The 24,096-nt window shown below is 35.9% G+C and overlaps 1 protein-coding gene across 1 annotated transcript in view; it reads left to right on the top strand.

The window, feature by feature from the left end:
• The window catches only part of PGR (progesterone receptor), a 31,370-nt gene extending 7,613 nt beyond the window's left edge, over positions 1-23,757 (top strand). Inside the window, 6 exon segments of the mRNA XM_041417034.1 lie at positions 5,001-5,117; positions 12,497-12,799; positions 14,190-14,334; positions 17,568-17,698; positions 20,247-20,404; positions 21,808-23,757. Coding sequence (XP_041272968.1) covers positions 5,001-5,117; positions 12,497-12,799; positions 14,190-14,334; positions 17,568-17,698; positions 20,247-20,404; positions 21,808-21,963 — 1,010 coding nt within the window. The 3' untranslated portion in view covers positions 21,964-23,757.
• The last annotated feature ends 339 nt before the right edge of the window (positions 23,758-24,096 follow it).

Below are 24,096 nucleotides of genomic sequence, written 5' to 3'. Positions count from 1 at the left end.
TGTAGGACAAGTCAAGGAATATAAGAAAATATACATGAAAAAAATTATCATGGCAATGTGGTATGATAATTCCACTAAAATAAAAATTATAGGATAACTGAAGTGTAAATACAGAGTCTTATCCTGATAGAAGAATATAACAGGGTTCAAAAGGGGAACAACCAATACTTTAGTGCTGCATACCTCTGAAATAGTTGGTGTGTTTTTAAAGTAGGTTTTGTGTTCAAATCCCATGTTTTGTATTTGTAAGAAACAGCCCCCTTATTCACAAATATGCTGACACTTTTGTCATTTTACATATTTATATCCCTGATGTAGTTAATTACTTAAAAATTATGACCAAGGAACAATTGTGACATGATTCCATAAAAAGAATTGGAAAGAGTGATTTGAAAATGCTGCCATATCCTCCTGAAAGGGTATTAGCTATGAGAAGTTTTTACTGTTGTCAGTTGCCGTATTTAGACTCCAAGACTTTATAAGTTTCAAGGTGTTGCAGTGGTAAACAGTCCGGGCAAACCAACTGAAAATGGATATGAAACAGCATCCTAATTTTGCAGTTCATTTTAGTTTCCATGAATTATGAGTTAATCTTGTTTCATTTTGTTTTTCTATGGTTTTCATTTTGTTTTCTTTCTTTTTCTTGTTGGAAATGATGGGACAGACAGGGAAATGTAAAAAAGATTAAAAAACAGGATTGTAACTTTTGATTCTGTCTACAAGTGAGTGAAAACAAGATAGCTATATTTAATCATTCTGTTTTGTAGATATAATTTAAAAATTATACTCTCTTTGGAGGTTGCTCTTTGGAGAAGTGATTTTGGAAGAAAAAACCATAGTGTTGCAGATTCATAGAGAAAGGCAGTAAGATTTTGAGATCAGTATACAAGAGAGGAAAGAGTCAGTCAATGATGTTATAAATTATTTTTATTGCTTTTACTATGAAATATATTATTATGAAGAAATAAATTCTCCATTATTTCAGTTAGATTCCAGAATGGAACATATTCACAAGTTCTTCTGCTTTCCCCTCTTTGTCCCCTTTGGTCCACTGAATCCTTAATTCTTTGCTGGAGGAGCAGACTTGCATCAATATCAAGTCTTTCTTTATACCAATATAGGCTACAGAGTGGAAGTTGAAACACCTACTTAAGAACTGGAAGTGAGAATTTTACTTCAGTGGGCCCAGTGGTAAATCAAATCTTTATCACAAGATTATGCATGGTGAAATCTGTGATGGATGTGAGTTTTGGTTAAGTAGTTGGAGTCAGAAGTTTCACTCCAGGGACTTTTTCTATTTTTATAGAAAACACAGAGAAATAGAATCAGTTATAAATTAAAACCCCAACAGCATTATCTGAAGTCTGTGGAATCTTGGACAGTAATAGCATGGGATGGCATATAGGGACACAGAGACTGTGCAGTGTAGATTCCTTGTTCTTCATGGCTTAAAAAAAAGCACATGATGAGAGGTGAATTCAACCCACATTTGCTGTTTTACACTTTGAAACAGTGCAAATGGGAGAGTGCTATACTTAGATCTGGGCTAAATTCAATATAATTTTACTTCCCATTTTACCAAGGATGAACTAGGCCAGACTGCCTAGCTGTGGAAAACCTGTCTTGTCAGAGCATGTTCAGGGTAAGAATTGCCCTGTATTTACTCTGACAAGTCAGGTTTTCCACAAGCTAGGGACTAGCCTGGTCTGTTGTCTTAGCTTCTAGAAGTCAGATTTTTTACTCAAAAGCTACATCTGCGCCATTATCTTTTGTTTAGGTGCACAGGTGAACTTACTTTCCATTTTTTAAATTGTAAACCCATGTTTATTGTCAGCACAATTCCATTGTGGTTTTTGTTTTGCTTTGGTTTTTACTTATTGATTTAATTGGTACTTTTTCAAAAGTTTATAAGACGTAAAACATGCTTTTAGAAAATTATTGAGCAAAACCTTGAGGTGAGCCTTCAGGTAGCAAAGAGTCGATATTGGGAGACATTTGGCAGTAAAATAATTTGTAAAGAGATGCAATAGATATCTGCATTTTTAGACAGAAATGTAAAACTAGACTAAATAAAACACCATTACGTGTCCTGAAAAGGTTATGGTTTTATACAAAAGCACTGGCAGTTAATAGAGATATAGGGAGGCAAAATCACATTTGGAAGAGAGAAAAAAAAAGGTGAGATAGTACTCTTCTTTGCAGCTAGGAGGAACTGAGAGTTTGCAAGCATTTTGCTTCTGTGCAGGGTGGCAGCAGTTGAGTACAGATGCACTTACCCAAATAACTGCTGTGTCTGATACCCCATGTGCAGATAAAGCTTTATTTTTCCATATTTCATACATCTACAAAGTCTCTACAGCTCCTGAGTTTACTGGAGTGATTGTAAGTGACTTACAGCATGTCAGTGAGCTAAGTTAATAGTGCAGTTTGTAAAGATACTGTACGTGCTACTTTCACCACTGTTTGGGTTAAAAACCTCCCAGTATAGCAGTAGTCATTACAGGACTTAAAATTGTGTTTGCCTGCTTACATTAGAACTTGTAGCTTTGCTAACACGAATGGATGTTGATGAAAGTTTAAAAAAATACTATCCTACAAGAATCAGGAACATTTAAGTGACAGATAAAATCATCTCTGTTTTCTCCATCAAGCTGGTCACAAGCCAATACATTGAGAGTGACACTCAGTGTAGAGTTTCAAAAATTCCCAGGTTCATATTTTTGTAAGAAATGCTAATAGAAACCTTTTCCTTCAAATTTGTGCTCTAGTGACTATAATACTATCTTTGTTTTTCCTGAGTGTGTTGTGTTTTTTGTTTTCCTGGTTATAATGACAGTAGTCATAGACAAAATACTGAATATCAAGCTACCAATTGAATGGTGATTTTATCTTGATGAGTGTTTTGGGTACTTCATTAGTACATGCATTTGGTATAACTGCAATGCTCAAGTATTGAAGACAATTAGTTCAAATCTAGATGATCCTGAAGATTGATCTCTTGCAAATACATTTTCAAATACATATTTTATCATCCCAGGAAGACCTTTCAAACATCTAACTAAATATTGTTCTGTAATTTTGAAATTAGGCACATATCTGGCATGTATTCATTTCTTACACAATCTCTCCTTCAGATAGCTGCTGTCCTTAAAATATTAATGCCAAGCAAGTAACAGTTTCTCAGAACCCAGCTTTGCACAATGGTAGAAGTGATTTCAAATGGGAACATTTACTTAGATTTATCTATTGAGATGAAATCCACACATCACTGCAATTAAAAACAAAATTCTTTACTGATGAAACTGAAAACTACCAAACAATTGAAACTTACATGTTTTCCAAATAAGTTGCAGCTGAATCAAAAAGAACGGAATACACTTTGAGACAGAAAGTGTCAGGGAGAGTGGGGTAGAGATGAGTGAAATGGAAAACTCACACGAAGGTGTAAGTCAAGTACAGGATATGACTGTGGTTTCTTAAAAGTCTTGAAAACAAGGAAGGTGTTCACAGTAAGCATCAAGAAGTGTCTGAGTTTTTGTCACCATAATCCCCTGAGAGAATTGGGTTGGCTTTTAAGCAAATATTACTGTGCCTAAATTCTAGTAACAGATTTCATTTCTAGCCTGGAATACACTGGGCAGAGAGACTGTTTAATCCTGTTCTAATCTGAAACTTTAGAACATATAAACATGGAAGTGTAGTTTTCATAACTGTGATTCAATTATGATTTGTTTTGTAAATGTGAAAAATGCTGTTCAGTCTTAGATTTGTAATAAGAAGGACAAGGTTTATATGGAGTCAGACCATCTTGTGAAGAATTAACAAATTCCCTGGAAAAGAGGTCCAGAAGAAATCTCTTTTCAGGGGACCAAAGAAAACCCCCAAAACAAGAAAAGCACAAAGAAAACTTTAACTATACTTGAGCATTCCTTTGTAAATTAGCTGTGCATTAAAGCACTGGAATGCCATGGAGCTGAGATAATACTCATGGATTTGAATTAAACTAATGGAGTTTTGAAATGGTTTGAAAAGACTGAATGCTTTTTGTAGCTTATAAAGGCAAAGAAATACAAGGAACAAATGCAAGCAATCCCAAGGAAGAATTGTTCAAAGTTCATTGCTTACTGGTCTGCTGCCAATAGCAAGACAGATTTTATTCATTCATCTGCTTTTGGTAATGTTTCCTGTAAGGAAGAGTCCAGGATTAGAATTAATGGGACAAAATAAATGAGAATTTCTTCTGATTAAAACATTACTAAGGTAATTTTTGTTGCCACGCAATATGTGTGGCAACTGTGTACCTGTTTTAAAAAAAAATTATGAAAAGGTAAGTAAACTACTTAACTAAAGTTAAGTAAACTATTTATCTTTTACAATGGTAGCGCAGAAGCAAATGCAGAATTAAGCAATAAACTAAGCTAATCTAAAGCACAGAGTTACAACCTCCTTCTATTTGTCCTTTTTGGCTGTGTTGGCTGCACCTGTCAGCTGGTATTTCAGCAAGTTTAATACAGAACTGCTTCTCCATCAAAGGTCATTTGCTTTGCTTAAAGCAAAGGCTTTCTTTTTTGCATTACCCCAACTTCTTCATTCTGTTTGTTGTCAGAAACTCCATGTCAATCCAAGCAAAATGTACTTAAGTTCTTTGAAAACAGGATCAATAACTTCACAGAAAATAAGTTTTAAAGAAACAATTGGTCTGTCTTCGTGCTTGATTTACTTAAGAAATATTGTTAGTACAATAATTTAAGCAGCTCATGCTGACTGCTAATTATTTTGGAATTTCATAGATGAGGAGTTTTGCCCTTAAACAGACCAAATAGAGCATTATATTCAAATACTAACATGATTGGTCAAAGGTTAGCATAAAATGAAGGAGTTCTTTAATGGTTCAAGTACACTTTTTTGAATCTTCAGTTATTTTTGCAACATTTATACACAGAAATAATTTTGTCTTGTTAAAAACATAGTGTTCACCCTGTTTTTCCTCTTTCCTGCAGGGCAGCACAACTATTTATGTGCTGGAAGAAATGACTGCATAGTCGATAAAATCCGTAGGAAGAACTGCCCAGCATGTCGCTTGAGGAAGTGCTGTCAAGCTGGTATGGTCCTGGGAGGTGAGCTGTTTTTCAAGTGGATTTATAAGAGTAGGCAGTCAAGTACACTACCTTCAGTCAGTTAAGTTAAACAGCAGTACTTTGATACTGTAAAAAAAAAACAACACATTCAAATGCTATTTTTGCAAGAATTACCTAATGCTTTATAATTTAGTAGAATTTTTCTTTAGTGAATCTGGAAACCATGGCAAAACACCTTTCTGTAAGAACAACTGTGTACCCTTACATTCATTTTCTTGAAGGGAAAGGAATTATGTCTTGGTTGTATATTTATTAATAATTTTGGGTCAGGTAATTTGGTATAGGGAAAAAATAAATAGATTGAAATTGACACTAAAATTGGGATTCAGTCCTGTGCTCTTCTAATCTGTGTTATACCCTTCATCATTGCGTTGAGTATATGTCAACAAAATTGTGTCCTTCTCTTCCACCAGAAAGGGCAAGGCAGTGGTTGCACCAATACTGCAGGCTTTGCATATTAGTTGCTGGGAAATCCTATCATTGTATTAGTTTTTTCTGTAACAGATTTGGGGGTTTTTTATGTGTCATTAAATGAAAATGACATATCATTAAAAATTACATATCATTATATTAAATTGAATATACTCTGCCTTTGAAAACCTACAGGGAGAAAATGGTGTATGATTAGGTAGTCACATGGTAAGTTTTGATATGCTTACAGGCAGGAATGATGCTTATTTTTGCTGTTTTGGTTTTTTTTCCTATTGTGGATCAGCACAAAGCTTGAAAATATGTGGCTAAGACTATAAGAAAATGGACATATTAAAGTGATAGAAAGAATATATTCCTAAAGGGAGTTAAAAAAAAGGGGGGGGGGAGAGGACAAAAACCTGCTGTATTTCCAGTTTAATCTATTTTAGCCCATCAAAGCCCTCTGTCTCACTCTCCTACTCAACCCTACATTCCCTCCCCCACATTATTTAAGTATTGTTTTTTATCCCTGAAGGAAGAGCTGGCACTATATACTGTACATAATTTCATTATCTTCCTGATCAGCATTCTTTGATAATGTAAAACATGCATATAGTTTTCAGACTGATAGTTTGGTTGCACAGCTCTGTTTTTTCCAGCTCCTGTAAGCTGAATGCAAGCTCCATGGAGCTGGAGTATTCTGCACACATGGCCATTGTGTCATTCTTACATGGTCAGTCAGTGCCACCTCTCAGTTAAAAAAACAAAAATGGAGCTGACAAGCACATTGGTGCCACTGGGCTGAGGGGAGAGGGACAAAAGGAGAACATGTCCTTTGGATCCTTCTCAGATTGAAGTGGTGTTTTAAAACTGGAGTAGCAGTGCAGTAGAGAAACAGTATTACTACAAAGGCAAAACCTAAAGCCTCATTTGCCCAACTTTGGAAGAGGAGAAAGCCAAGGAAGCAGAGGTCCTAAGTAAGCTGTGGAAAATAGAGAGCAAGAATGAAGACTCAGGAAGAGGAGTTGGCAGATGTAGTGCCTGCCTTTTAAAATTTGGGAGAACATACCAGGTTTGATCAATTTGACCTCTGAAATATATTCCTGCCTGAGGCAGGTGGGTTAGACTAGATGATCTTTAGATCCCTTCCAATCCAAACCATTTTATTATTCTAATGGGTGTAACTTAATACAGAAAAAAAATTCATTCCTGACTGTGAGTTTTGCACACTTGGGAGTTTGATGATGATCTAACCTAAATTTTCATTTATGACACCCTGGATAACACCAATAACTAAACTCTGTGTGTTTCAACATCATAGGTAGCAGTTTCAACAAGCAGAAGAGTGTGAGATGACTCATTATCATTATCTAGTCCTTTTGCTTTAGCATTGTTCTGCATTGTAATGCTATATAGGAAAAGTTGCCAGCAGGCTTGACTTAATTTTACACTTTTTGCGCATTTATGGATGCTAGTTTTCCTAGTGTTTTTTAATATATAAATTTTGCTGTGGTTGTGTAGGTACTAGAAACAGAAAAAGTTGGACACTTTTGCCAGCAATATTGATTAGATGGTATGTCCTCATTACTATATCCTCATAGTAAGATGTTATGTCCTCCTACAAAACCTGAGGATCAAGATACTGTGACTTACTTTATTACTAGCAGGTATGAAGAGAGTAAAATCTTCATCTTTCTCATCACCTTTTCAGGTCACCTTTTTTCCTCAGCTATTACAAAGCAAGCGTAAATATCTTCTTTGTATTTAATGCTAGCCAGATTGTTGTGTTGCGTAGTCTTCTCCTAAGTATACCTAATCAAAGTTGTCTCCCATTTTTTGAGAAGCCTGTGCAGTCTAGTTTCTCTGGTTCTCAGAGAGGCATTGCATTTCATCAGATCTCTGCCCTGATATCCCCACCTACACCATCTTCTGGAAAGGAGTAATCTGGCAGCAAATAGAAAGCAGAAGAGAATAGTTGGTCAGTGGAAAAAAGGAAGCTGAGTGGAGCTGTGACTATGGCACTTCTATTTTTTTTTTTGTCAGCTGCCTCAGGTTAAGTGCCTCAGGTGCTCTTAGTGATGCCAACAGTTCTGGCGGGATTAGGAAGCTAATTGTTTTATGCAGGCTGAAATGGAGTGCTTAGTACTGAAAGAAGAAGAAAAGACAAATGTAGACCAAAAATGAGGAAATCTGGAGTGAAATTATACTATTTGTAAATGAGGATTTAAAATTCAAACTGCAAACAAAATCTCAAGATAGACTGTTACCCATAATACTCTTTCTGTGATTATATTGTTGCCCTTCTTCCTTTTGCCATCTGCCATTTCTTATAATTCCTTTATTGTATCACATGAGCAAAATTTCCTACTCATGACTTGATGTGCTGATCAGCACAGTGCGATTCATATATGGAGTGTTACAGGGCTTAGATAATTTTCCCAAAGACGTCAGTGATCAAAGGGCTGGGAAGCCTGCCATACGAAGAAAGGGTAAACATGAGCCAGCAGTGTGCCCAGGTGGCCAAGAAGGCCAATGGCACCCTGGCCTGTGTCACGAATAGTGTTACAACCAGGATTAGGGCAGTGACTGATTGTCCCTCTGTACTCAGCACTGCTGAGGCCACACCTTGAGTGCTGTGTCCAGCTCTGGACCCCTCACTACAAGAAAGACATTGAGGTGCCTGGAGCATGTCCAGAGAAGGGCAGTGGAGCTCTGGAAGGGTCTGGAGCATAAATCCTGTGATGAGCAGCTGAGGGAGCCAGGATTGTTTTGCTGGGAGAAAAGGAGGTTCAGGAGGGACTTCCTTACTCTTTACAACTCCCTAAAAGGAGGTTGTAGCAAGATGGGGTCAGCATCTTCTCCCAGGGATCATGTGACAGTATGAGAGGACATAGCCTCAGGCTGTGAGAGAGATTCAGCTTGGAAATCAGGAGCAAATTTTTCACAAAAGTTTAACAAAGTTTGTTAAACTTTGAAATGGGCTGCCCAGAGAGGTGGTGGTGTCACCATCCCTGGAGATGTTTGAAGAAAGGCTGGACGTGGGACTTCGTGCTCTAGTTGACAAGGTGGTGATGCATTGAAGTTTGTACTTGATGGACTTGGAGGTCTTTTCCAAGCTAAAATATTCTGTGATTCTCTGATTCTGTGAAGTGAATTTGTTCAGCCTTGGGAAAAGAAGGCCTAGGGGACACCTTATCACTGTTTTCCACTATTTAAGGGTGACTGCAAAGAAGATGGAAACTCCCTTTTTACAAGCAGTCACATGGAAAAGGCAAGGGATAATGAGTATCAGTTACTCCTAGGGAGATTCTGATTAGACACAAGAGGAAAATATTCCACAATGAGAAAAATCAGCCATTGGCATTATTGCCCAACATAACTGGTGGACTCAACACTGTTGAACACTTTTAAGATTCATCTGGACAGGGTGTGGGGATCATCTTGTCTAACTGTGCTTTTGCCAAGGGAGGTTGGACTGGATAGTCCTTGAGGTTCTTCTCACCCTGGAATTCTGTGATTCTGTGACAAAAATCCATATGCAAATTTCCAATTTTTGTAATACAGTACATGCTTAGAGACATCCTGGAGTTTTTTAAAATAATTGGAATTGGCAATACTTTAAATCTGTTCTTTTGTTTACAACCTTTATAGGTCAAGATTTTTTGTATTTTCTGCCATTTAGATCTTACATAGATATGTTTTTGTTCTTTTACCTCTGATACCTAGTTTCTTAATGCTGACCTTGAGTTAAATGCAGACCGGCTATATTGCTTAATTAACATGAGAAACACTAAGATATTACAGGATCTTAATGATAAGCTTCCAAAAACTACTATATTAATTAAATTAAACTTACTTCTTAGGGAAGTACACCTATCTTCCATTGTGAATGTCACTGAGTGGCAAGCATATAGATAAAAGTGTAATATTTTTTTATATGGACAACAGTTCCATTTTTCAACCCTAAATTCAAAGACATTTCAAACTCCTGAAATATTTTAAAAGAAATTTTAAGTCAGTTGTAAGTAAATTATAGAATAGCAACCAACAGATTCAGTAATTTATTTCCCTATATGGACTGTTTCTTAATCTATAGAAGGAAAGTATCAATAAAAACATGCATTTCATAGTACTATATTTGTCATTTTCTGTGAAAGTGTTAATTGTCTTTGGATTCTATAACCTCATAACTTGGGACATTAATCTATTCCCTTTCTCATCTTAAACCTAATAGGATAGCAGGCAGCTGGATCAGGTCCTGGAATAAACAAGTACACAACTCTTTTATTTATTATGAATGAATCTGTAATTTTCCCAGGCTGATTATCACAGATTCCTTGTTCAGCTGCATTGCTAAATTAGTGTGTTTTTCATTGTTTCAATTGGCTTTCAGTATGCAGTGCAGTGATTACATGCAGAAAAAGGTGAATTAGTTTTCCAGGTAATATTTTCTGAGGTAGGATCAAAAGGTTTTTTAAAACCAAGATCTGTTCCTTCTGCTTTGCTGCTTTCTCTATGTTGTATACACCTCCCCTAAGGTGTACATAACTTCTTTTTCTACACAAAAAGCAAGAGCATAGTGACCTTTAAGTAAGGGCCATTGTGTTCTGTCAAGAATAATACATCATTGATGCTTTTCACCTCGTTACAGGGTAAGAAGAAGGGTAGTGAGATGTTAAACTTCTACTAGAAACCCAACCCTTTCAATATAAATTGTGTGCCATCAGTAATGTCTAATTGTCTGTATGATTCTGTATATCTAGTTAAAAAATATTAAAATACAGAATTAGGTAGTAAGGAGAAAACCATAATCTATTTGATAGTGGGGTTAAACAGATTTTTTTTTAATGTTTTCTAGCTACATGTAGAACACAAACACTATAAACATGCTATTCATAGTAATCAAGGCTAGGGGAACAGTGACTATGAAGAAAGTGCTTGAGTGGTCAGCTGTCTTAAAGTGAAGTAATGAAAATGTTACCAAAAAAGTGTGTGCTGTCTACATATGCACAGACATATAATATTAAGAAGTATATATTATAGTATTAAGAAAAGTAGTTGTCAGAGTGAATTGGTATTATTTACCCATTATGGGACTAATTGGGGACTTTCATTTATCTTACAGCGCAAACTTACCCGCTTTGTAAACAGCAAATGAAAAACTAAGCTATTGTCAAATCTCCATTGTTTTTCTTATGTCCTTATGTTTTTATTAATTTGACGTGGTCTCCTTGTTGTAGATGGGAAAGTTTGCTGCGAGTCATTAACAGTCACCTCTCCTGTAGATAGGTAACAAGTGGAGTTGTTTTACTGATGGCTGTTAAGCAACATAATTAGCAATAAACACACGAGCAGTTCTGCAAACCAGTGTGACATTAATTCTGATACATTTAGTCACTTGGAAACATGGGTACTTATTAACTACTAACATTTCCATGTGATAAGCATTCTGTTTGGTTTCTTTCTTTACTTGTTCTCTGAACTGTAAAAGTATCTGAAGTCATTATTTCTGAAAATTCCTGAAATCATTATTTATGAACTATCAAATGCATTGTTGCTTCTGTTTTCCTTCATGCCTACACAATACTTAGTGGGAAATTCCCACCATGTCTATGACTATGTATATGTTTGTTATGATAAAAATTGGCTCTAGGTCATTCGGCATAATAAATTGTCTATTCTTTTGTAAGTTTTTGGTTTGCTTTTTTTTCTTGGTTCAGCTGTAACTTAAGATGAAACTTTGTGTTTGGTTCTTTACTAAGAAATCTCTAATCAGAAATATTTTTATTCTTACCACGAGTGATGAAATGAGCATGATTGTTGGGGCACTTGATACTAAACTAATTAAACCTGCAATTAAGTTAGTGGGACTATGACCCCTGGATGTCGTTGCATGATGAGTGTTACTGGTTTTGCCATCACCCTTACGTTTGTTTCTGTCCCCCTGTCATGTAAATCAGACCATCAGTGTCAGTATCTTTATTGCATTTTTTGATCCTTTTTCCCTAAGACAAACTTATTTGGCAGAACTAAAGATCTAGCAGGGTTTTCATCGTCTTTGAGGATCTATTTAAAGCAAATGTGTTCCATGTAGTCACATCTGCATGGATTTGCTTTTTTATTGAAACTGGTAATATGTCACTGAGGGTTATTGTCTTTGAGCCTCTGAAGGTTTGATTTTCTGTGTCTGTCGGATGCACTGCCAGACTGTTTTCATGAAAGAAATTTGAAGAATTGTACCTAAACCCGTGTATTTCCATAGCCATACCACGTGTATCTGCATATTTTGGGAAGGCAGTTCAGCTATTAATTTGTTTCAGTTAGTGTTGTTCATACCACTGCAGTATGGAAATAACAATAAAAAATTCTGAGAAAGGGAAATTATGCTTTAGGAAGTGAAATGTCTTCTAAGTGTTTACACTAGTTGTTGGTCTTTTATTCATCCCCCGGACACTAAAATAGGATTCAGCCATGAGACTGAAACGCTCTTAGTGAACTGGAGGAAAGGAGTTTCTGTGTGTAGTAATTAATTGCTAACATTTTTGGGTTTGAATATTAGGGAGTAAAAGAATCAGTATCTTTAATTGACATTAAATAGAAACTGAATTGTAGAGCCAGCTGGCTCAGCTGTTGGCATATGACAGAACAGTGGGAATTGAACCAGAAAACACTTTATGAGGTTACTGTAACCTAGAATTCATGGCAATAATTTTAATGGGTGAGTGCTGTTCATCCCTTAGTGAAGGGAGCAGGATACAGAGGGAGAAGCTCTAAAGAATTTTCCATTATCATTTTTCAGTTATATAAATAGGAAAAAAAAATAGAAAACTGATTCTGAAGACAGTTCTGGTTTCCTTGTATAGATTAAAAGTGTAATCCAACACTAGTGGAAAATATTAATGTTCTTGGTTAACTCTTTCTAACAGATCAACAATTTTCTTTTTCAGGTCGGAAATTGAAAAAGTTTAACAAAATTAAGGTTGTGAGAACATTAGATGTTGCACTCCAGCAGCCAGCAGCCCTTCAAGATGAAAGCCAATCTCTAACCCAAAGGCTGTCCTTCTCTCCAAATCAAGAAATACAGTTTGTTCCCCCAATGATAAGTGTTTTACGAGGCATTGAGCCAGAAGTTGTCTATGCTGGTTATGACAATACAAAACCTGAAACACCAAGTTCCTTGCTGACCAGTCTGAATCATCTTTGTGAGAGGCAACTTCTTTGTGTAGTCAAGTGGTCTAAATTACTACCAGGTAATATAATTTCTTCTATGTAGTGAATTGTATTTAAGCAAATATTTCATGAGAGCAACAGTCTAAAGACAATACTATTGACTGCCTGTTAATTCTTTACAAATTCCAAAATGATTAAGCTTTCACTTATCAGATCATTTAACTAATCAAATATATTTTAGTAGGGAAGCACATTTGAAAGAATCCATCTAAATATTTAGATTCATTCCAAGAAAGCACAGGAGCTCAGACAGTTCCTGTATGTGATTGTTATTACAGCCTTTCTACCCCAGCCCCTCTTACTCTATTATTTATTCATTTGATATAAAAGGGTTGTATATCTGCTTATTCTTTATTCTTCTTATTACTGAAATGAATTTTTGAAAGCAACAAAGTAAAATTTTTATAAATAATACCAATTAGAACTAAGCAGCTCACAAACAGACTGGTAATGAGAAGTAACTGAATTTATGAAGATCCACAAGTGGATTTAAAAAAAAAAAATCCCTGTTATGTATGTATGTGTGCTGTATGGTGATAGGGATCATGATGGTCATCCTGGGATATGTAGAAATCAATATTTTGAGCAGAAAGCTTGGAAAATACAGTTTCATGTGAGCTCAGTTTGACACTTTGCTGATGCAGGAAGCAGTAGTCTCAGTCACTGCTCTTCCCATTGCAGTTGGCACTTAACACACCTCTTGAGTGAATTGATTCATCTCACTGAATGAGAAGAAAATAAACCTTTTTTTTAACCCTCTGTGTTTCCTGATGTCTTCATGAACTGAACCAGTTCACTGAGGAGGAGCATGAGTGCCAAAGCTTGCTTGAAGGAGGTAACAGGACCACGCTGTGAGGAACAGGAACGCTGCTTTCAGTGGCAGGAAGCTGTTAGTTTCACTCACATAATTTGTCGCAATCTTTAAATTTATCAAACAGCAAAAATGATCAAACACAAGTGCACAACTGAGTATGGTTCTCTTAAGTTGAATGGAAGAAAGATACTCATATATGGATGTTTTTGTGTGACAGCTACATCTTATGGTAAGAACACTGATGTTCAAGCTATTGACATTCAGTGAGAGTTGGTTACAGTGATCATGTTACAAACTGTCATATTTTTTACCAAAAGAAAAAGAGATGCATTCCTATCCTCTGAAACAGTAATTTTTGCTAAAATAAATTTTGGTGTGAACATTTCAAAATACTGGATGAGAACAAAAAGACAAGAGGTTAACTATCAAACTAAGATAGGCAGTTATTACCCAAGCATTGGAGAGCTCCATCCCCAGAACTGCTTGTCTTTCTAGGTGTCCTCAGTTTGATAGCACAGATTTGTAATCTCAAACATCTACTTAGCTGCTGTCTAGATGAGAATTATGAAATATTTTATCTTTCATTTAATTTCCAGGTTTTCGGAATTTGCATATCGATGATCAGATAACCCTCATCCAGTATTCCTGGATGAGTCTAATGGTTTTTGCAATGGGATGGAGATCATACAAGCACGTCAGTGGTCAGATGTTGTATTTTGCACCAGATCTGATTCTGAATGAGTAAGTAGAATGCTCCCATGAATAACATAGTGAACTTTAATGTGCCAATGGGAATGTGACTTCATTGAAGCCAAGATTTCATTCATTACTTGTTCTGTTTCAAAACGAATGGCCAAGTCCTCTGACCATCTCAAAGTTCAGTATCTTTGGGAGGGGATTTTTTGGGAACCTCAACTATTCTGTGTACGTGGTCAAGCAAAAGCAGTTCAAATAGAACTTCAATTATCTAAGAAAAAACCAGAAGATTTACTTCCATTCATCTGAATAAGTCATGAGTTAATGTTTACTAAATGGAACTGAGTGTGGGTTTTTTTGGTCGTTTTTGTTTGGGTGGTTTTTGCAAATAGTTTGCCTAAAATCTAAATGCTCAGTAAAAAAACTACTTATCAAGTAGGAATTTTAATATCAAGGAAAAATTATATGAGACTGCTCTTTTCTGCTGGGGGATGGTAGGGGCTTTTTGGCTTGTATTTTCCTTCACTGTGCTGTTTAATTTAGATAATCATCATGTCAGTCTCTGTCAGTTTTCCAGCTCTGCAAATTAATATTGCCAGACTTGTAATTTTATATTCTGTGGTTATAGTACATGGGAGGTTGTCAGGAACAGTAAAACATAATTTAATCCCTGTATTTATTTTTCCTTAATAAATTTTTCTCAGTTTTTTTTTTCCCCTTGTTCTTAAAATACTAAAAGAACTGCTATGAAGCAAGCTGAAAGAAAAACAGGTGTTTTGTAAGACATATTGTTTAAGGATTAAGGGGTGGATTTGCAGAAGATCTAGACACCTGATTTTAAAATCTATAGATGTGCAAGATCCTCCCAGTGAAGTTCTTTGTAGAAGATATTCAGCAGAGCCGACCCTATAGCTCCTGACCTTTTCTCATCCAAATGACTGTAAATCACTGTGAGGTTCTTGAGTAATGAATTCTTTCCTCTCCCATTTTTATTAGTTGTGCTGTACAAATTGAAATACTTAGAAGTTATGCGATTGAACGAGTTTCTGGCTGTAATGTTGTCCCAGCATAGTCTAATGCATGTTATGGTTACATTCAGAAGAAACACAGTGAGATGGCTTTAAGGAATAGTGTCATGTCTTGGAGTATCACCCCAATGCTGAGCTTGTGAAGAAGACTTATAAGTACTTTGGGAATGGTGTTGAGATTTATGAACCCTGATATTAATCCACCAGAGACAGCTTCTTATTATCAACTCAAGATCATCTACACTGGGTGCTGACAATATATTGCTCTCTTGATTGTAGAACATCTCATCAGGGTCATACTAGAGATTTTATAAACAAAGAGATATAAAAAGTAACTGATGCACTGAATCATAGCTGCAACTATTTATTAGAAATAAGTTAGCTTTTAGGTCAGTAAAATGTAAACAGCTTTGCTATCTACGATGATGTCTAAGCTTGTACTTTCATGTACACCTTAAGCAAGGGTAACTGCTGAACACTGCCAAAAAAGTTAAGTGTCATGGTCATGCATCCCCATGACTTCAGCTGAGCTGGACCACATGCTCTCTGGCTGCACTGTCAAACAGATAAGGAGTTTATATGCTTGAGAGGTGCCCCAGAAAGAGCCATTCATTAGCGGGTAGAGGTGATCCCTGACATGACTCACCATGTAGGAGTGCAGGCACTAATGCCAGAATCACAGGAGTGTGTGCCTAGAGGTAGAAAGAGATAATGGAAAGTCCTTCTGAGGGGGCAGTGCACACCATAGTTGTTTCATATTGATAGTTGTTTCATGTTCATAGTTGTTAGCTAGGAAACCACAATCCAAAGCTTGTGTTACAGCCAATCTATCATTTAGGTGAACTGAGTTGTTATGCTTCTGGGGAAGGACATGTTTGGTAGCATCAGTTTGACACCAAGAAAGCCAGTAGTGCTAGTTTGACCAAGATTTCTTTGTGTTAACACCCTACAAGGACTTACTGTTACTTGTGTTTTGCAGTGTCTTAAAATTTGAGTAAGAACAATGTTTAAGCTGCTAACCCCAAAAGCTGCTATTGCTGTTCGTAGAAAATAATTAGGAAGAAATGCTACCAAAAAGTAACAGAAAAGGAGATTTAAAGTAGATCTAGATACAAGTCTATTCAGGTTTAAAAGATTAAATTTCTATGATTATGTCATTTAAGAGCTGGTACAAGATACCAGATGTTGAACAACATTGAAATCATTTTCATTCAAGCTGACAGTAACACTTTAAATAATAAGAAAAACAATGCATTGAAAAAGTCTTTTTTAAATGGAAAATACCTCTTCTGTTTTTATTGCTGAGGTCACTACCTACCGTCAGGTTGGAATGCTGATCTGAATCCCCTAGCAGGCGGGTGAGCAAAATTTAAGCTTGCTGGTTTTGTACCTAATTCAACTGGATTGGGATGCAACCTTTTAAAATCAGTCCAAGATACTGGATCATCAGGTTAATATGCAATGAATTCAGTCTAGATTAGAAACTTTGTAATGCTGCCATTGCAGTCATTACACTTGAAAATTATTCTCCTACTAATTATATGCAATTAAATATACTCAATATACCAAAATCACAAAGAGAAAAGTGGTACCAAAGTGATGCAAAAACCCCACAGTTTTATCTATTTCCAGTGTGATTTGTTCAGGTTACTTCTGTGGGAGTTTAGGAAAGGTTGTATTTAATGTCTCTGTTTACTTAGCGTGTAACATTTTTAACTGTTTCTTTAATGGCATAACATGCTACAAAGCAATGCCATTGCTGCTAAAAGTACCAGGCTGGAGTTGCTACAAAGTATTTTGATACAGACGTTTTGCAAAACCTAAGAATAAGTTTTCTATAGACTTTCAGATTAGTCTAGGGTTCTATGCTTTGAACTCTTTATGGATATACAAGAATCTATTGACTTCTAAAATAAGATAGTACTTCACATTATTCATTAGGGCATTTTTAATTAGTAAACTCCCCTTATTTTTGGTGGTTAGCGTTCAGCTTTGATAGTTTTTTGGTTTCTTTTCTGGACAGCAGTAGCAGATTTAACATCCAAAATAATAACACATTCATTACAATAAAAAACAAGCATAGGAACAGAAATAATCAGAAAATTGTTTATGTGTATAACCTCATCTTTAATTTTTGTAATGTGATAAACTGCTAACAAGACCTTTCTTTCAAGCAGTTAGTACTGGAGCCTTTCTTCATCTTTGTTTTAATGGTTTTTAATTTATTTTTTTAACTTTTCTGGGTGTAAGACAGAGGATGAAAGAATCATCGTTCTATTCCCTGTGTCTATCCATGTGGCAACTCCCACAGGAATTTGTCAGACTTCAAGTTAGCCAAGAAGAGTTCCTGTGTATGAAAGCACTGTTACTTCTCAACACAAGTAAGTTCTTTTATTTCTTTGTAACACACTAAAAGAGTTTTGAACCATGTTAACTTGACAGTCACTAAGCTCTCTGGATTAACAAATGGAAATGTCCTAGATGGCATGTTAGTATTCTAAGACTAAAAATTTTTTTTTCTAGTGTTTATAACAAACAAAGAATTTGTGATTCATTGTTGGTTTTATTGTGTATAAAGATACTGGGGAAATGTTGGATCCCTTTTGACATATGGCTGTACTGTGTTAAACATTTTCAAAACAACTGTGCGGTATTTCTGCCTGAAAACATCAGTTCAAGTGACTCTACACAGATTTTAAAAACCCCAACCAAACCAAACTAAACTTAAAAGTTTTAGAATATATTTAAAAATATTTAATAAATTATCAAGACTGAGGGCTTTATCTTGACCAAGATCTTAAGCACGTTTGCTCAAAAGAATTAGGGATGTGGCCATGACAAACAATACTTGCATTTATTCAACTTTATATAGTTATAAATAGGTGAAGTTTAGCACAGATATAAACAAATGGAAATGTTTTTCTTTGGTTTGTTTCTCTGGAAACAAAATCCATGGTCACTTAATTGTACGCATCTTTTAAAGAATGCAGCATAAAACTGCATTCCCCTTTACATAGGAAATGTGGTTGCTGCCGAACTTTTCTTCCAAAATTTCCTCTGAAATTCTAAAAGTTACATCTGCTGAGGCCATAATTGTTAGTTATGAATCCCCAAATAGAAAGTTCTAAAGTAGTACAAGTGCTGTTAGAAATGAGAATAAGCATTTTTGAAAAATATACAAGTATTTCTACCAGTTCTGATGAGTTTTGCTTTTTGTTCTCTCCTGCAATTTTGTGTGAATAGATAGCTATATACATCAGTACATGTATTGTGCACATATTTTATGGTATACAGCATTGAAGTATTTTTAAAACATGCACTATAGTGCTACGGTTTTGTTTCATTTTAGGTAGCATAACCATTTGTTGTCTTATAGGAAAAAACAATTTGTCAGATGTTTGGGAAAAGGAACACAGCTAACAGTTGTTGCTGAGACATTTAGTAACCATTTGGTACTGTATAAATATAATTCCATAAAAGCATTTTCAAAAAGCCATATAACCTTTTTGTTGTTGTTCTAAAGTGTTTTAGGACTACTTTTATTTTAGTCATGGTGTTCATCTTAATCCACTTCAGTAGTGGAAGTACAGCCATTTCAGTCTTTTGTGTACTAACAGTAAATCAAGTCTAATCCTTTAGTCTCTCATTGTGTCTTCTGTTCAATTTATTCTTTAGATGAACTGTTTTTGACATTTTTAGATAATTCCAAAGAAACAATAATTTGAAATAAACTGGGTGTCAGTCTCGATACATTTCTAATTTTGAATGAACTCCCAGCCTAAATTTTAACATTATATTTGATTTTACAGTTTTTTCTTTGAGTCGGCTGAGGCTTAAATGTAATGCTTTCCAGACTTCTGATTTAAAGGAATTTCTAAATCTTGTTACATAAGATTTTGCCTCGGTTCATGCCACTGAATAAAAGCATACTGATACTTGATATATGTTCAGGGGAAGGGAGCAGCTCAAATAGATAGCTACAAGAAACTTTTTGTTGTTAGGCAGGAATGTGACTATTTTTTTTTTCAGAATTCAGAGGAAAAAGGCTGTTCATTGATGGAAGATAACTTTAAAATTAATTTGCAGGGGAAATATAAAGATTTAGTTGCTGGTTTAGAGATGTAAGTCAAGGATAGCTTCCATCTAACCCTGAACTCCATCACAGTCACCTTATATGAAAGTGTTCCTTAGTTGTCTATAGAACTGCTGTTAAGAAATGTCCGGAATCATCCAGGCTTTGAAAATTAAGGTATTCTTTTTCCATGACACTTGTCACTAGCAGCCACTAACAGGTTCTTTTCTCAGTGTTCTCTCCATGTCCTCATTTTGATTCTCACACCTGACCTTTAAAAGAAGAGGGAGTTCAACCAATTTCTCCTCCTTGCTCATTTTTCTAAAAAGCTGTTCACCTTTAAGTCTCTGATTGGTTCTGTTAAGAGGAAGAGGTTCAAACAGGAGGTCTGAGCCCTGGCAGCTTTACTGTCTGTACTACTTTAGAGCTGTTAGCTCATTCCTTGACTCCATTTTGAAGCACTCCAGCTAGATCTCTCTACCACAAATTCGCTGTGAAGAGGGCAGACCCTCAGCAGTAAACATGGATCAGGCCATAACGTGTTTCCTCAAAGGCAGGAGTGGTTCTTTAACCATATTTTTTTTTTCCCAGCAAACACATGTAACTGAAGCTTAGGGATATTTCTAGACATAAGGCAAGTAGCAAAATGAACTTTGCTCAATGATTGCTCCTGGTATATCCTTTTAACTAATTGTATCACTGGTTTTGGAGTAACTCTTGAAAGGGAAGATGTACCTGGCACATAATAATGAATTGCACTGTACAGCATGAAATGCTGTAAATTTTTCCTGGACTTGAAGTTTCATTGCCTTCAGACTAAATTGTAGCCCATCTGGTTTGGTTTTTTTTTTTTTTAGTTCCTTTGGAAGGTCTAAGAAGTCAAAGCCAATTTGATGAGATGAGAACAAGTTACATCAGAGAACTGGTGAAGGCAATTGGTTTGCGCCAGAAAGGCGTTGTGGCCAACTCACAGCGTTTCTATCAACTTACAAAACTGATGGATTCCATGCATGATGTAAGTTTATTTGTTAATGCTTTCTGCTCTTTATATATGAAGGAATTTCTTAAAAGTAATTCTATGGAAGGGAGTTGTCACCATTGCTAAACAACAGAACACACAAAAAAATCCTTTATTGTGTATATTTGTGTGAATAGATAGCTATATACATCAGTACATGTATTGTGCACATATTTTATGGTATACAGCATTGAAGTATTTTTAAAACATGCACTATAGTGCTACGGTTTTGTTTCATTTTTAGGTAGCATAACCATAAAATTGTGGGCTTTGGTAGGGGTGGTGTATATATGTGTGTGAGCACGTGTATGCTTGTTCAGGAAAATAGTACAAGGAAGAGGCAATTCAAGTTGCAAAGTCAGACTACTAAAAATTAGTGAAAGGCAACCAAGATTGGCTTTGCAACCTTAGTTCAGCTGTTTTTATGTAGGAATTCTATACCACTTTTTCAGTATCTGGCTGGGTTTGAAAATTGAGTAATCGTTGACAATTCTAGATACCATGCCCTGGACGCTTTTGAACTCAGTGTTGGTTGTGAGGAACTCCTAAGGAGTTCAAGGTGGACAGGATCTTTGCATCTTTGTGTTCTTCAGAACTCAGCAAATCTGCATTTTATTTTAATTCAATCTCTTCCTTTTAAATGCACAGTGAAATAACCTGTGAGGAAGAGAAAGAGGGAGAGAGGCTTGTTGCAAAATAACAAAGTGATGTTTGATCCATGGAGTATCTTCATTCAAGTCCTGTTTCAGCTCAGGCTGATAAAGTGATGGGAGATATAATGAAAAGAAAAATGATCACACTGGACAGATTGTGTGATGTTAAAGCTAAGGTAGCAAAAATAGTCTGATGTTTAACAACATTGGTCACTGGTCTGAAATAAAAATTGGAACCTCTCAGAGAGGCTAGAAGAGGTGTAATAATCACGTGTTAAGCAGTTGCATTCAAGGGATGAGAGTCTGTGAAGTTCAGTGTTTGCAGCATACTCAGATATGATCATAGTGAAAACCATGACAAAGCTCACAGGTAAGTAGTAAGTGCCACCTCTCAGAGCAGTGTTTAAATAGCAGGTAGTGACCCAAGTACACACGGGAGTGTGAGAATAAGATGGAAGGTTGAAAGCTTATTAGATAGTTGCCATTGTTCATCACATATGTCTTGAGTGAGGGGGATACTACTTTGTAATATTAGTGAAGCAATGGTTTTATATGACTTGCCATAGATATATGTATGGTTTTTGCCATTAAGAGGGTCTGCCAAGTACCCTCATTACTGATTCAAGAAAGGACAGGGTAAGGTATAGAATGATGTGAGCTGATGAATGTATAAGTGATTGACAGCATGTTTATGTGGCTGCATTACTGTTAGCCTGATTGATCATGTTTGTATTTTATCAAATCCAGCTGGTGAAACAGCTCCATCTCTTCTGTTTGAACACATTTCTCCAGTCCCGTGCACTGAGCGTTGAATTCCCTGAGATGATGTCAGAGGTGATTGCTGCACAGCTACCCAAGATTCTAGCAGGGATGGTGAAACCTCTTCTCTTTCACAAGAAGTGAAATGTCTTTTCTCTTATCACAGAGATGATACCTGGGTCATTTTTTGTTTGTTTATTTTGGTCAAGATTTTTAAATGTCAGGACTTCAGCATATTTGACATACTTACCCTGCCGACTGCTTTGTACCTGTAACATACACAAGCCATTCAAGCTTGATGTACATATTGTGTGTTCCTGATTCCTTAACTGCAAAAATCACAACAGTCATGAGAAATGTTTTGTAGACTCGTCTAAGCTGCTTTTTAGATATGCATATGAATGACAGTGAATGGACTTTCCAGATTTCTAACAACAGTTATACATTTTTCTTACACATTGCACACTCTTGAATTTCTGGTATGACATGGTGCAAAATTTTTACTTTAGCACATTGTGTGCATGGGTACATGTGGGCACATGAATAATGTAAGATTTTGGAGGAATTAAAATAAATATTGCCCACATTTTCTTACAGGTATTTTACTTTTTATTACTGCAATGCCATCAAAAATAAATAATGTGCTAGGCACACAGTATACGTTCATACTCTCATCTGTGGTCATGTTGCATTGAAACTCTTAATCCAGCATACTGTTTTCTGCATCATTCAGTGGAGCTCTTCTTCAAAAATCAGAAAATTTAGGAAATTTCCAGTGTGTATTACACCAGAAGTAATGTGTTTGCAAGCCCACTAAGCTTTGGTTTGTATTATTTTTCATTAAAAGTTCAGCACTTAATAAAGCTAAATCACTTCACTGTAATCCTAAATTAATCAACTCTTACATTCTGTATTTCAGAAGCTTTAAATAGAGATGTTTTCACTGACTACAACTCTTAGTGTTTTGAATTCCAATGCTGAACACTCAGTCAGCCATTAGCATCAAATTATAGTGAGATCAGATGCAAAAAGAAATGGAAAATATGACTGCAAACATTTTGATACACATCAGACTCATTTCAGTATGATTTAGTGGAGCTACATATTTTCTATTTTAAAAGCACACCATTATAAATGGGGTAACTGTAAAAAAGGAATTCGACTCAATTAGCTTTATACATTCAAGAAGAATGACATGTTTTAGCATAGAAATGAACATTCAACTGAAAAATTATTATGTGGTGGTGTTTGTTCCTTTGGTATGGTTATGAAGCAACTCATGCATTTAAGGCAGTAAATTGTAGATCTATTCAAACAATAGAGAAACAGATAAACCTTAAGAAGAATTTATGAGTCTATGAAAATACAACAAATTTTGCCAGTCATTACAAATGATACATAAACATAGGAAATGGTGAGTCTGTTCTGGATACTTCTGGCCTTATGCTTTTGCTTTGCCCATGGCTTGTTAGCTGTCCCCATTGTGTGGCTGTGTCCTGCTGGTGACGTGTAGCCTGGTCTGTACAGACATATCCTTGTCACATGAACAAAGGCCCCTGGGATGTAAGTTCAGTATCCCCGGCTAAATCAGGGTGCCCCTCATTAAAAGTATCAGTGATGTTACTTGTTGGTAAAAATTACATCTTGGTTCTTGAAAAAACTGTGGACAACTGACAAGTACAGGAATGTCTCAAGGTGTCCTTACTGGTCATAACTTCCTAAAGCCAGCGAAGAAGAATCTACATTACAGCTGGGAATAAGAGTATTTTTGAGATCCCCACAAAGCAGTACAAAACCCACTAGAGCTGGTGCAAATGTGTGACCTTAGATAAAGTGGTATAGACAGACTTCTCTGTTAGTTGACTAGGTTTGTCATTTCTAACTGCCCAGGAAAGCAATGTCTTTGATATTCCGTACAGTCTGACTTTTAACTGTGATCCTTAAAGCAATTATGTTTTAATAAATAGCACAATATTCTTTATTTCTACATCCGGAAGTTTTTCTTTCTTTATTTTGTGTTTGCATTTAGTAAATATGATTTTCAGTAAAACAAAAATCCATTTCAATCATTCCACTTTCATGTAACAACAGTATTTCCTTGCATTCTCATGGAATTGAAGTACTGCCACGATTTACCACTGAGTAAGCAGACCATCGATGTTACTGTTTAGATTAAACTGGTAACAGAAACTTCCCACACTAAAAATTACTCCTCATCACCCTAATTTTGAATTTAGATGTCAGATCAGGCAGCATGTTTGCCTTAGGAATGCATGA

The sequence above is a fragment of the Onychostruthus taczanowskii genome, unplaced genomic scaffold (genome assembly GCF_017590055.1).
Source record: "Onychostruthus taczanowskii isolate IOZ18803 unplaced genomic scaffold, ASM1759005v1 scaffold54, whole genome shotgun sequence".
Taxonomy (NCBI): domain Eukaryota; kingdom Metazoa; phylum Chordata; class Aves; order Passeriformes; family Passeridae; genus Onychostruthus; species Onychostruthus taczanowskii.
This window is presented reverse-complemented; position numbering and strand designations above follow the sequence as displayed.